Genomic DNA, 14,707 nt, shown 5'->3' with positions numbered 1-14,707 from the left:
GGGAGTGTATTGGCCCGTAGTGTAGCGGAGGCACTTAAGTTAATAAATCAATTCCCTGCCAGTGCTTGTGCACTGGGAGAAGGACAGTTGTCCATTGAACAGCATCATAACAACGGCACATCAAAACATGCTCACTGATAGAACTTTGATGTGATTAAGCAAATCAATTATAAAGACCAGAGGAAAAATGATCATGTCACGGGAAGAAACTGTCAACTCAGTCATTTTAGCCTCTAGAAAGAAAGACAGGATAAATAACTGGATACAGTCAACAGTGAAGAAGAGTTGGCCACTTTATTACAAACTTTAAAACGTCGTTTAATATTTGTACTGTCACATCAACAACACAGATTATATTTTGATTATGTGCTAGACGGAAGCAAAACTTTGAAAACAAAATACTAAAAATAAATGTAAAAATATCCCTAATGAGATTCCTTTGCTGATGTTACATTACATTACAATACATTATGTAATGTAATGTAATGTAATGTAATGCAAAAATAAAAGTAAAAATATCCCTAATGAGATTCCTTTGCTGATGTTACATTACATTATTACATTATGTAATGTACAACGTAATGTAATGTAATGTAATGTAATGCAAAAATAAAAGTAAAAATATCCCTAATGAGATTCCTTTGCTGATGTGAAAGCTGCACTGACTGGATACAGGATTGGAAAATGAACTAGTAAATAAATGGTGTGATTTAGTTAATACACAAAGAGATTGTGTGAGAAAACAAAACAGCTTTCTAGTGACTGATAAATACAATTCATAGTAATGTGTGCTACTTTACTATGTAAACAAAACATAAAAATAACCCTGATATTTAGTCTATTGTTGCATTTGTTTGATGTAAAAAAGCAAAAGATTATGATGGGCAAAAAGTAAATGGTGTGAATAAAGTTTATTTTCTTTCACCCCTAAAAAACCCGTCTGTTGAGTTTAAAGGGAATGAAAATCAGTTACGCACAAAAGAAGACACATAATTCATTGTCAAAGATGACAAGATGAATAGTAGTGTTTGGCAAGACATAACAGACTCAAAGTACTGACTGAGTGTTTATCACCAGTGGAGGAGGGTACCTTCAAAACCAAAACACAGTACCTCACTTTGTCACATTGAAAACCTGCAACTATCCTCAGCTGAAATGACAGGTTGAAGATGAGGAATCATGTCCTGGAGGGACTTGTGGGAGACGTGCTGTGGATAAGGGAGGTGCAATCTTTCAGCACCTTCCTCTATTACGTATTTTGTGGTGGTGAAATCGATGTGAGGTCAGCGCACTCAAGTGCAGAACCGTGGAAAACACTGACGTCACTGGATCTCTGGATGTGACCAGGCGGCGCGTGTTAACACCATCCACGGAGCCAAGAGATGAGCTGTTCATCCTCGGTTCTTCACTGGACTCGATCTGAGAAAATCATTTAGCACATTCTAAGTGACGCCTCGCTGACCTTTCCCTACGAGTGTCGCCAAAGTGTTTATCAAGATGTACTCATCAGTGCGGAATGACTGGAATGACTGTGTGTGTGTGTGTGTGTGTGTGTGAGAGAGAGATCGCAGTTGCGTTACCACCCCTGTAAAGCTCATCATGTGGTGACCAGACCTTGTTTAACAGGAGTTCACGCAGCGTGCAAGTTGCCAGTGTCCTGTGTGCACGTCATCCAAGAGACAAACAAAGTGAAATAAGAGAAATAAGTCATAGAAAAATGACACGTGTCTAAACTGGCCTCAATGCTTAAGATCATAGCTGGTGTCATGTGGAAGATATTATGGGCTTGAAAGCTTGTGGATCATTTTCACCCCATTGTAGGACATTGACAGACATGCACATGCATTATAGCTGGGGAATTATCTAATTGCATAGATTGCACTAGGAACAGGACGAATTTCACTTTCTCGCGTTGAAAGTCTGTCTGCAGTTACTGTGACACACCACAGAAATGGGTTTATTTAACTTGGACACCATAATTAAAGGCAATAAAGAAGGTGGCTGTGGATCAGTGGTTTTATCACAAGCTCTGTGTTTAATTCCGTCTCCCTTCCATATGTTTAGGTATCAGTGAGCCAGATGTTGAACTGAGCCTGATGACCAGCGTGTTTGTGGCCTGAGTCAAGGAGAGACAGCGTCTTTAAAGAACCATTTTCCCCTCATTTAGTGGTTGATTTAGTGCACTTACAGGATTCAGGCATTTCCAGAAGATGTTTTTTCTTATTGTGGCGACACGAGGGTTATTACTATGCTATACACCAAATACCGACAACGCCACCTTGGGTTCTGGCCAAGGACCAGTAGTAAAGGTCGACAAGTACCTTCAGAACAAAAAGACACTCAGGTTCGTTTACTCAGGGAGGGAATGAGACGGAGTTCAATGATCATACTAACGATTTATTATTAAAACAATCATGAGATTGACACTGTAACAAAAAAAGAAAAGAGAGCCCAAATAAAAAGGGGATGTAGTCTGAGGCTTACCGGCTGGAGGAGGGGTTTGGTAGGGGAAGTGACATCCAAAAGAAAAAGGAGGACACCCCACACACACACAGCAAAAGGTGACGTGTAAACAAAGAAAATCTTAAAAAGGGATCACACAGCACACAGGACCACCACCACCCAGGAGAACCACCACCACCACCGTCGGCCTTCAGCGCTAAGGGGAGAGGAAAACACAATTAAACGGGCTCAAATTTAAGGAACCAAATGTAAATGATCAATTGATAAACTGAAAAATGTTAAATTATAGTAATAAATCAACCAAACACAAGAAACAAAAGAGTCTCTGGCCAGAGATAAACTCAACAATTAACCAGTTTGACAGTTTTAACTCAAATGAATCATATTAACATAAGTTCAACCATTAAACAAAGAGTAAATAAATAAACAATTCAACCAAACCTTGCCGGATTACACTTAAAACACACACACACACACACACACACAGTTCACAATCTTATAGCGAGTGACTGAGAGTTCGGGCAGACTCGTAGCATCCAGTACGAGTTACAGTCACACATACACGCACACACAATGCAATCACACGTAGCAACGGTAAACAGGTTGACCACAGGCGGTCGACCGGATCGGAACCAGGCCGTCGGAGCAACAGTCACAGAGCGGCAGAACAGCGGCGAAGCAGCGGCGAAACAGCGGCGAAGCAGCGGCGAAGCAGCGGCCAAATAGCCGTAGTTAATCAGCTGTGTTTACACCTGGCGTTGGCGTTAGCGCTAGCGTTAGCTTTAGCGCTAGCCTTAGCGTTACAGTTACAGTTATAAGTCCGGGTGCATTAGCATCCCGTCCAAAGAGGGAGAGGGGTGAAGAGATCAGTCGTGGCAGGGAAGACAGCCACCATGCAGCACACAACCAGCAGACTGTTAGAGGGAGAGGAGCGGAAGAGGAGCTTAGCCCCTGGCTACAGCAGCAAACAACATAAGCCTGTCATCACTCACCAATGCTCTGGTTGCAGCAATAAACACCGCCCACGAACGATCGGCTCGACCGCGGTGAAGACGCCGGATCTATCAGAGAATGACGGTTTTAATTGAATGAAACACGGGCGAATATACACAAAACAGCAGGGCCATCTGTGCTTACCTGTGCTCGGATGCTAGCGGCACATACAACGACCCGGGAGCGAGAGATCAGGAGGAGGGACACAGCCTACTTTTCTTCCCTCGGTAAGCGCAGTGATTGGCTAATGAGGCAGAGCGGCCGGAGTGCAGTCAAACCAAATAAATCAGTGGTGCCTCATACCACTACAATCCACCCCCCCCATTTTCATCGTCGACCCGACGATGCACTTAAAGATCTCAACTCTATGACCACGGTCTAAAGAAAGCAGACACAGCACTTGACTGAACGGCTGAAGGCCCCTCCTGAGCAACCTCGTTGGCAGGCCTGGGTAAGTGATGAAGGTTTGAGTGGTGTCCAGCGGTAGATCGAGTGGTCCGTCGCCGGACAACTTCATCATTCCCTGAATGAGGGACGGCCAAGGGAGCGGCGCTTAGGAAAGGGGGCTGTGCCGTCGAGTGGGCAGGAAGTGCTGAGAGTAAAGGTACTGCACGTAGCTCAGCGGTGTCACTGCTCCCAGGAGAGGGAGAGACTGAAGAAGTCAAAAGAACAGGGTGCAACGGGACTGTCGAAGCTACGAGTGTTGCTGGTGCCGGTTGGGCTTCTCCAGCAGAGTGTTCAGGTGATGGGGGAAGGGGATCCCTTACCACAGCCATCAAGTCCTCATCGTCAGATGAGCTCTCAGACACTGCCGGACAGCCAAGGGGGATGGGAAGAAGAGCAGGGTTGTCGCCTGAAGCAGCCATCCCAACTATGGCTTTAAGCAGCGTTCGATGTACCCGTTTGATTTTGGCAGGGTCATCCTCTGGTGCAACTGTATACACTGCACCATTGCCAGGGGGAGCTCTAATCACTCGATGCACCACCGGATTCCACCTGTCTTGGATCTTATGACGACCCTTCCAACCAAACTCCTTTAGAATCACTGACTGGCCCACCACCAGTGGTTCTGACCGGACAGATTGATCATGGTTTTCCTTCCGGCGTTGGGCTGCCTCCCTCAGCCGGTCTCGGACGCCGTCAAAAGCCACGTGTAACCGGGTCTGATGCTCTCGGACCCAGTCATTTACTGTCCCATCAACAGGATCCTGCACTCTTCCCAGCAAAAAGTCAACAGGGAGCCTTGCCTCACGACCAAACATGAGGAAAAACGGAGATTCCCCAGTAGATTGATGCGGTGTGGTGTTATAGGCATACAGTATCTGAGGTAGACAGGAGTGCCAGTCACGCTTTCTAGAGGGAGGCAAAGTACGCAGCAAGTCATGAAGAGTGCGATTAAAACGCTCACACTGACCATTACCTGCCGGATGGTACGGTGTGGTGCGAGATTTTTCGATGTTGTAAAGACCGCACAACTGTCGAATGAGTGCACTTTCGAAATTGCGACCCTGATCGGAATGAATGCGTGCTGGAACACCAAACTTCGAAAACCACTCCGTGACGAGAACTTGTGCCACTGTAGAGGCACGCTGGTCACGAGTGGGAATGGCAAGTGTATATTTGCTGAAAACATCTGTCAGCACAAGGACATTCTCCAGCCCGTTATGGGTTGGTTCAAGCATGGTGAAATCCATTGCCAGGATTTCATTAGGCTCTGAAGCAAGCAGATGTCCCATGAAGCTACGAACAGGTGGCCCAGAGTCCTTAGCCACTTGACACCGCTCGCAGGTTTGACACCAGCGCTTCACATCAGACGACATCCCTGGCCAGTAGCACCGCTGCCTGAGCAATTCCAAAGTCCTGCCCACCCCCTGGTGCCCGTGATTTTGGTGGACCTCCATGAGGACTTTGTCCCTCAGAGCAGCTGGCAAAAGTACCTGGAAAACCAGTTCTCCCCCGTCAGAGCGAGAGACCTGCCGGTACACCAATCCGGCCCGTTCAACCAATCGCTCCCACTGCTTAAGAAGCACCAAGGCTGGTGGAGAGAACTGCTTCCGCTCGTCATAATTCGGGTATCGTTTCTGCCGCCAAAACACAAGAACTTCCTGGGTCACAGGATCAGCTCGCTGAAGTTCTCCAATATCTGCAGGCAGATGCGGAGGCAAGGCCTGAACAGCAGCCTGATAGGCTGTAGGCCCACTGGCCTGGAGAGCCTGTTGCAATGGCTGAGGAAGTGATGTACCAGAGACAAGGGTCTCAAGGTCCGTGGTTCTGGGAGGATGCAAGCGAGACAGAGCATCTGCATTTGTGTTACTCTTGCCAGAACGGTAACGGATCTCAAAGTTAAATGACGCGAGTTGGGCTGCCCAACGCTGCTCCAGGGCTCCAAGCTTCGCCGATGATAGATGGCTAAGCGGGTTATTGTCTGTGAAAACAAGACATTTGTGGCCAAGCAAGTATTCACGAAATTTATCAGCCATAGCCCATTTTAGTGCCAGAAACTCCAGCTTCATGGAGCTATAATTGACAGGATTGCGTTCAGTCGGCCTTAAGCTACGACTGGCAAAGGCTATGGGCCGCACTTTTCCTTCTTGCTCTTGGGAAAGCACTGCGCCCAGGCCTCCATGGCTTGCGTCAACCTCCAAGATAAAAGGAAGGGAGAAGTCAGCGTATGCCAGCACAGGTGCGGTGGTGAGCTTAGATTTTAGTGCTTCAAAACTCCGCTGATGTTCTCCTGTCCATTTGTCCACGACTGGTTCAGACCGTCTAGACTTGGACCCCACAAGTTCAGCTACGAGGCGATGGAGAGGGGCAGCCAACTTGGCAAAGCCTTTCACAAAACGACGATAGTAGCTTGCGAACCCGAGAAAGGACCGCAGCGCCAAGATGGTGGTGGGAGGCTGCCAGTTGGCCACCACCTCAAGCTTGCTCGGGTCGGTGGAAACACCTTCGGCCGAAATAATGTGGCCCAAGTAACGCACCTCCTGTTGGAAAAAGGAGCACTTTGACAACTTGGCCTTCAGGCCCTCGTGTTGTAAGCGCTGCAGTACCACTTCCAGTCTCTCAAGATGTTGTCGAAAGGAAGATGAGAAAACAACAATGTCATCCAGGTACAAGAGCAGCGACTGACACTGCTGATCTCCAAAAACACGCTGCATAAGTCGCTGGAAAGTGCTGGGCGCATTACACAACCCAAAGGGCATGCGGTTCCATTCAAAGAGTCCGAAAGGAGTGCAAAACGCTGTCTTGGGTCGGTCAGCCTCTGCCACTGGGACCTGATTGTAGCCACTGGCTAAATCCAGAGTGGAAAACCATTGGGCTCCTGTGAGTGCATCCAACGACTCCTCAATCCGAGGGAGAGGAAATGCATCTTTTCGAGTGCGGTGGTTAAGCTGCCGATAGTCTACGCACAAGCGCAGACTACCATCCTTCTTTTTAACCAGCACAATCGGCGAAGCAAACGGACTACAACTTTCCCTGATAACCTGTGCACCAAGCAACTGATTAATGTGCTCCTTGACCACTTCGTATTCTGATGGCGGAATACGTCGATAGCGTTGACGGATGGGAGTGTCGTCAAGAAGAGGTATTTCATGTGCTATCAGGTTGGTGCACCCCAGGTCTCCATCGTGAGCGGAAAAGACAGAAGCATATTTCCAAAGAAGATGTCTGGCTTCCTTCTGTTCTTCGGCTGGCAAAGCAGATAGATCAACCACATCTATTTGGTCTTGCAGTGTGGGAACCACAGCTTGGGATGCAACGGTGGCCAGATAAGATGGAACCTCCTCAATACCAGAAGGTAAGCTCACCACACAAACTTCACGCAATGCACCAACCTCTGTACGAGGGTAAAGCAGCACATCAGATGTTCCCACATTCACAACAGGTATATACACAGTACCTCCCTCAACTCGAACCAGTGCTGGAGATGCAAGCAGTCCAGCGGGGAGACCCCGATCTAAGGGCTCAAAGAGCACAGTAGTCCCAGAATGCTGTGCAGAACAGGTGGCTGGAACGAGCTGCATGGTGCCACCAAAGATGCGGAAAGCTTTCTTGCCTCGCAGCTTAACCTTGCCAATAGCATCAGAAGAGGAAGTCAGAGAGGCTTGATGGCACCTCTGCAATGCCTGCACCACTGACTTTGGTGCTTCAGTGACGGTGGCTAACTTAAACAGGGCAGAGCCATGTTGCCCAAACAAGGTGCTGTAGCACCTTCGTAAAATGTTCATCCCCAAGACACCCGGGGCAGGAGGAGATGCATCAGCTGGAGGGTCCTTGACCACCAATAACCCACACCCTGGCAAAATCCTACCACAGAGCTCGACTTCGAGTTCCAAGTAACCGAGGTATGGGATGGGCAATCCATTGGCAGCTTGAAGCTGAAGCCAATGGCAAGATTTAAGTTTCTCTTGGTCCCAAGTCTCAAAGTATTGCCGAAAAAAGCTTTCTCTGACCGTGGACACCATGGACCCAGTGTCCACTAAACAAGGAACTGTTACTCCCCCCATAACCACATCCAGGTGTGGACAAGTGCTGATTAGCTTAGCTTCTCTCCGATCCCCCCACAAGACAGGTGAGCCAGTGGCAACTCCCCCCGAACTTTGACTCCGCAGTTCGACGGGCGCTAGTTTCCCGAATGCTGAGCTGGATCCCGCCGAGAGACTGGTCGGCTGGAAGCAGACACTGAAGGTTGAGGAGGGACACGCTCTCCTCTGCACTCCCTGGCAAAGTGGCCAGGCTGTTGACACCGCCGGCAGATTACCGGATCACGGTAAGAATAGTTACGCTGCTGACTGATCTGCAGCTGAGCAAGAGTTTCAGTAAGATGTTTAAGCTGTTCCTGTTGGAGCTTCAACATTTGTTTCACCTCCTGCAACTCTGAAGCCTGGGGTGGACTAGCCACTAAAGAAGCAGTCTGGACGCCACACTGCAAGCCCATCAACAAAGGAACTGAGTGGCTCCGGCCACGCACACCCCCTGGTAATCCCTCTCGCTCCCACCTAATTGCCTCCGCCCTAGCATCCAGCAGAGAGACAGTAGGCTGCCTGCGTACTAATTGTTTTAATTCTCGACGAAGGGAACCATCAATGACGTTTTCGATAAACTGATCGCGCAGCAGAACATCTGCATTTAACATCTCGCTTGGAGCACTTTGCTTCACCACAGACATCAAACTCATTAACGCGAGGGAGAACTCTTGCAGAGTCTCCCCATCCTGTTGTCGCCTCGAGAAAAACGCCTCCTGTAAGGCAACGTACGAATCAGTGCAACCATACAGCTCTCGCAATACCACAATAATTTTGGCTGGGTCACTTCTATCAGCAGTCGAGCGATATTTTATTTCTTCACGCGCCTCTCCCTCTAAATGGTCAAAAAGAAAGAATGCCTGATCAAGTGTGGACAGGTGGCGAGCCCTCATGCAAGCCTGAGCTTCCTCAATCCACTCATCTAGCCCTATACCTGATCTACCCCTAAACGCTGGGCACTTTCTATCTCTGGGTACAAGGACCAGTCGCTCGGTTACATGAGCGGTAGAAGTGGACGGTGTGAGGAGAGGTTCAGCAGGAATAGCAGGTGCAGCACTAGGACCAGGCACGGGAACAGCCTGCTCCAGCTGCAATCTGTCATTCTCTGCCCTCAATTGTGCCACCAAATCCCTCAACTCTTGTAGCTCTCCTTCCATTTTGATACAGTTACAACTACAGCTAAATAGAATGCTAGAGCCACTACTTCAAAGAGAAAAACAATACGCTCACCGCTGGTTCGTCAAGCTGCCATCCATACACACACGGCAATCTGAAAATCAAAAGGCAAAAAAACATAGAAAACATAGAACACACGTCTCTACCTCCACTGAGTGTATCCTTCCGACAACGCCAGGTTTGTGGCGACACGAGGGTTATTACTATGCTATACACCAAATACCGACAACGCCACCTTGGGTTCTGGCCAAGGACCAGTAGTAAAGGTCGACAAGTACCTTCAGAACAAAAAGACACTCAGGTTCGTTTACTCAGGGAGGGAATGAGACGGAGTTCAATGATCATACTAACGATTTATTATTAAAACAATCATGAGATTGACACTGTAACAAAAAAAGAAAAGAGAGCCCAAATAAAAAGGGGATGTAGTCTGAGGCTTACCGGCTGGAGGAGGGGTTTGGTAGGGGAAGTGACATCCAAAAGAAAAAGGAGGACACCCCACACACACACAGCAAAAGGTGACGTGTAAACAAAGAAAATCTTAAAAAGGGATCACACAGCACACAGGACCACCACCACCCAGGAGAACCACCACCACCACCGTCGGCCTTCAGCGCTAAGGGGAGAGGAAAACACAATTAAACGGGCTCAAATTTAAGGAACCAAATGTAAATGATCAATTGATAAACTGAAAAATGTTAAATTATAGTAATAAATCAACCAAACACAAGAAACAAAAGAGTCTCTGGCCAGAGATAAACTCAACAATTAACCAGTTTGACAGTTTTAACTCAAATGAATCATATTAACATAAGTTCAACCATTAAACAAAGAGTAAATAAATAAACAATTCAACCAAACCTTGCCGGATTACACTTAAAACACACACACACACACACACACACAGTTCACAATCTTATAGCGAGTGACTGAGAGTTCGGGCAGACTCGTAGCATCCAGTACGAGTTACAGTCACACATACACGCACACACAATGCAATCACACGTAGCAACGGTAAACAGGTTGACCACAGGCGGTCGACCGGATCGGAACCAGGCCGTCGGAGCAACAGTCACAGAGCGGCAGAACAGCGGCGAAGCAGCGGCGAAACAGCGGCGAAGCAGCGGCGAAGCAGCGGCCAAATAGCCGTAGTTAATCAGCTGTGTTTACACCTGGCGTTGGCGTTAGCGCTAGCGTTAGCTTTAGTGCTAGCCTTAGCGTTACAGTTACAGTTATAAGTCCGGGTGCATTAGCATCCCGTCCAAAGAGGGAGAGGGGTGAAGAGATCAGTCGTGGCAGGGAAGACAGCCACCATGCAGCACACAACCAGCAGACTGTTAGAGGGAGAGGAGCGGAAGAGGAGCTTAGCCCCTGGCTACAGCAGCAAACAACATAAGCCTGTCATCACTCACCAATGCTCTGGTTGCAGCAATAAACACCGCCCACGAACGATCGGCTCGACCGCGGTGAAGACGCCGGATCTATCAGAGAATGACGGTTTTAATTGAATGAAACACGGGCGAATATACACAAAACAGCAGGGCCATCTGTGCTTACCTGTGCTCGGATGCTAGCGGCACATACAACGACCCGGGAGCGAGAGATCAGGAGGAGGGACACAGCCTACTTTTCTTCCCTCGGTAAGCGCAGTGATTGGCTAATGAGGCAGAGCGGCCGGAGTGCAGTCAAACCAAATAAATCAGTGGTGCCTCATACCACTACATTATGTTGATTGTATAATAATTCACGTTAAAAACATAAATGCCACCAATGTTGTAAACCCACGAAATATAATATTTTAGATTATAACAATGTGATAATGTCTCTTTACTCTCTAAAATCATTCATAATGCTGCTGCTCCTTTGAAAAGATTTGTTACGCTCAGGTCAGCTGTCAGGGGATATTGAAATATTACAAAATTATAACAAAACTGCATTTGGGAAATCATCTTTTCTGGCCATAAGTCAGTGAAATAACCTTCCAAAAGATATAATTACATGTTCAAACTTCCCTGTAATTTCATGCTAGAGAAAATGGATACTGTCAAAGTAAAGTTGTACACACACACACGTAAACCATCGCACACATTTGTGAACGATTGTGTTTAGTTGGTGTGGGATAAAGGGATTATAATGTGCGTAAGATTTTATGACCAGATGTCTTTTTTATTCCATTCATTTTGTTGTTATTAATCTATTCTTAAACTAAACTTTATTGTCTACAACATGGAAACATTTATCAGCTGATATTTAGACGACAGTAGTTTCAACTGAAAACGTCCAATAAATGCAGATTGGTGAATATATAGTTTAATAAATCACATTTGCTTCTACAGATCTGTGTCGGTATTGCAGGCTACACGATGTATGCCACTGGATTTAGAAGCATGGGAGACATTAACATGAATTCGATTCACATATGCTTTTCATGTACAGTAGATGTACTACTGAAGAACATGCAGCACAAACTGTGGGCTGATGGTCGTGGATTTTCCTGTTCTGTACAAACCAGGCCAACTCCGCTGTTATGTTCCATCATTTCTTACAGTGACGTCACTGTCCTGTCAGGTTTTTCATATGAATGTGCGAATGTGTGGTGGAGATTGATCTCCATGGCGACGTGTGTTGCACAGTCAGCTGTTGGCGTATAACTCCTCCATGACGGATGGGTAGCAGAGCCACTGGCACAGACTTCCACAGCTGCACTGGACGATGCCACAGTGCCTCCAAGCCTGGGACTCAACATTCCTCTGTATGTGGGGGAAATGAGGTAGTGCACTAGTGTCCAGCACCATATAGAACAGCATGTATATATATATATATATGTACATACATGTTCTGTATGTGCAGTACCAACAATAAAATTCAAAAGCACATGCAGTAAAGTATACTTTAACATTGAAACCTGCTGGTTTATAAAGGGATGTGATATCAGATTTAGACAACATAACACAACTGTTTCTGATTTAGACTTTGGACTTGGCAACACGTACATGCAGCTTTATAGGTGTATTCAAGACGTTCAATTGAAGCACAGAGCAACCATAAACATATATTAGAGGCTGAATGTATGCCTTTGGGTAAACTGGCGTTGTTCACTTACACTAGGAGCTTGTGGGATGATCCCCTAAAAGTCCCTAATATAATCTCCTGCCAACTCCATGAGTCAGTGGAACTGTTGCATAACTGAGGCTTTGAAAGTCAACCACACGTTGTATGATGTGACATGTGTAAATCAGATTATGATTTCATATTCAGCAAGTAGATTGAACGTATTCTTTGTAGTGGCATGTGGCCCAGAACTTTAGAGGTTATGCACTCACTGAATAACTTGATGGGTCGAAATGTCGAAATAAATTTGTTTCTGTTAATTGAACTCATGTCAGTGTTGGAAAACATTAGGCCTCTGTGATGGTGTTATTCTCTTGTCATTTCAAAGTCCAACTATAACTCTATCTATTATATTTCTATCTCATTACATTTTAATATATCTCTTGAATTTCAATATACAATGTCAGAAGATTTATTTCCAGTCCAGTGTTGCATTCATTTTTCACCAAGATCTTGTATTGATGATGGGAGAGTCAGACCTTCTCCAGCACATCTCAAAGATTCTCAGTGGGGTTAAGGTCTAAAAAATATCTTAAAGAGAGTCTCTCGCTGACCTGAGAGCATCCACGTGTCAATGAGGAGTGAACTGGAGCAGATAAGCAGCAGTGAAACGTCGAAGGAACGAGGTCAACATGGGTTCTGATGCTATCGTTAATGAGTCAGTGTCCCATTAGAGAAATCACTTGTTGAGACTGGTGATGAAGGCAGCAGCTATCATTCATCACACACTGTCTGTAGACTGCACAAGCCACTTCCTGTCTCTGTCAATAATCTGTATTGAGGATCACATTTCAGCCCCTGGCTGTGTGTGTGTGTGTGTGTGTGTGTGTGTGTATCCATTGTGAGTTAATGTAACAGGTCACGACAAATGTGTGTGTTTTGAGATGATGTCCAAAAACTCCTCCCGTGACTGTGTTAAAGAAATAAAAAAGACAGACACACAAGTGTGATGATAACTATTTTCACACAAGTTTCATTTTCTGGAGCCACCACGGAGTCAAACCCCAACATCAGGTTGCTGCAGCTGTTCCACATGTCACTGTGCTGAAACCTCAGGAAGCGTCCGCTTCTTTTCACCACACGGCTCCACTTACGCTGTTTACAGCCGCACAAGTAAACTAGCTACTTATACACGTGTTTCAGGATGTGTTGACATGTTGCAAAGACCGAGCAGCTACGGTGCACAAATGCAGAGGAAATGAAATGTATGTGTGAGACTGAGAATGTGTCCGGACACATACTGTCTGGGTGTGATGTTTAAATTATCCCAGATAAAGTGAACAGTTGTTAATGTTTTCTATTTAGTGTTTGCCAACTTTTTTTTTTTACCTTCTGTCAGACTTGGATTATTTTACCTCATAGTTCAAACCGTTCTGACACACGAAATCCTGTTTTGCATTGAAGAACTCACAGTCAGAGCCATATCTAAAACGAGACCCCAGACGAGCATAATTAATGACTGATATTTTATTTTGGCAGACATGCTCCACGAGTTATGCGCCTTTTTTTCCTTCACCATTCCAGACGTTTGCAGGGAAAAACATTTTTCAGATATGACATATTTTTTAAGTTATGTTCAAGCGGCCACGCCTCCAGTCGACAACGAGCCTGTTGGCTGAAAGGTTTATTTCTATATTTGACACAATGTTACAGCAAATACAAAGGAAAGAAGTTTGATCAACGCTTTCAATAAATAAATAAAGCGAGTAGACAGTCCATGAGAAAAGCTAGAAGGACATGGGGGTTCAAAATCCCCCCTGTCCCTTAGCTCATCGACTGTCCCCTTTCCCCGGGTTCCTGTGGTACTTTCCACATTCTGTGTCTGCCAAAAGATTAATAAATGATTCAGAAGGACTGCGTTCCCTTGTACGTACCTCCACAGGGCGATGGGTTATGCCGCTCACAGGCAGACAAACGCACATCCAAGAAAAATAACCTCCTTGGCAGAGGAAAAATCGTCTCCTGATCGAGAGATTGAGCCAATGCAGAAGTGCCTACAACATGTCGTCCCCTGAATGGCCATCTATATAAATACATGTGCAAAAGTTTCAGGCACCATCAGCTCTGTTGTTTTTTTCTGTCTGTCAAATTCTGTGATCATTGGAATTTGGAATGAAGTGATGCGACTTAAAGCTGGTCTATATTAGCGAGCTGTCAATGAGTTGAACTCATGCAACATGTGTATGTAACGCTCAAGCATGTGTTGAATAAACCTGGCGTAGTAGACGTTTTTTACTGCAGATATTTCTTCAAATGAAATAGTAGGACAAACACAGGATTTACCAGTAACATTAATTAAGGTTCCACTCCAGTATTAACAGAGCTGTGTTATTGTTCAAGTGTAAGGGTAGATCACGCTAAATGCTTGACACCTGTTTGTTTTGTTTTTTTCAACAAAAAAATGCATTTCAACAAATTTCAACAAATAACTGCATACA

At 45.9% G+C, this 14,707-nt stretch overlaps 1 protein-coding gene across 6 annotated transcripts; it reads right to left on the bottom strand.

Moving 5' to 3' along the window:
• Positions 1-2,376: 2,376 nt before the first annotated feature.
• Positions 2,377-10,875, bottom strand: thy1 (Thy-1 cell surface antigen). 6 transcript variants are annotated; one of them, XR_006360912.1, is made up of 4 exons: positions 10,716-10,875; positions 9,600-10,639; positions 9,213-9,252; positions 2,377-3,524 (listed from the first exon to the last, which is right to left on the bottom strand). XR_006360912.1 is itself a non-coding variant. In XM_044032583.1 (4 exons), the coding sequence occupies exon 3, from the start codon at positions 7,962-7,964 to the stop codon at positions 3,822-3,824; it is 4,143 nt and encodes a 1,380-aa protein (XP_043888518.1). In that variant the 5' UTR covers positions 7,965-9,252; positions 10,571-10,639; positions 10,716-10,875; the 3' UTR covers positions 2,377-3,524; positions 3,601-3,821. The 6 variants fall into 6 exon arrangements, 4 of the variants coding, with proteins under 4 accessions (XP_043888518.1, XP_043888516.1, XP_043888515.1 ...); XM_044032583.1 differs by having other exon boundaries at positions 3,601-9,252; positions 10,571-10,639; XM_044032581.1 differs by lacking the exon at positions 10,716-10,875 and having other exon boundaries at positions 2,377-3,377; positions 3,456-3,524; positions 3,601-9,252; positions 9,600-9,711.
• Positions 10,876-14,707: the final 3,832 nt, after the last annotated feature.

This window comes from Solea senegalensis, linkage group LG8 (genome assembly GCF_019176455.1).
Source record: "Solea senegalensis isolate Sse05_10M linkage group LG8, IFAPA_SoseM_1, whole genome shotgun sequence".
NCBI classification, from domain to species: domain Eukaryota; kingdom Metazoa; phylum Chordata; class Actinopteri; order Pleuronectiformes; family Soleidae; genus Solea; species Solea senegalensis.
The sequence above is the reverse complement of the archived record's forward strand: the minus strand, read 5'-3'. Positions and strand labels throughout refer to the sequence as shown.

What these genes read in the sequence shown, in the direction of transcription:
- thy1 (XM_044032583.1), bottom strand. Translation starts at nt 7,964, where the DNA reads ATGGGGGGAGTAACAGTTCCTTGTTTAGTGGACACTGGGTCCATGGTG.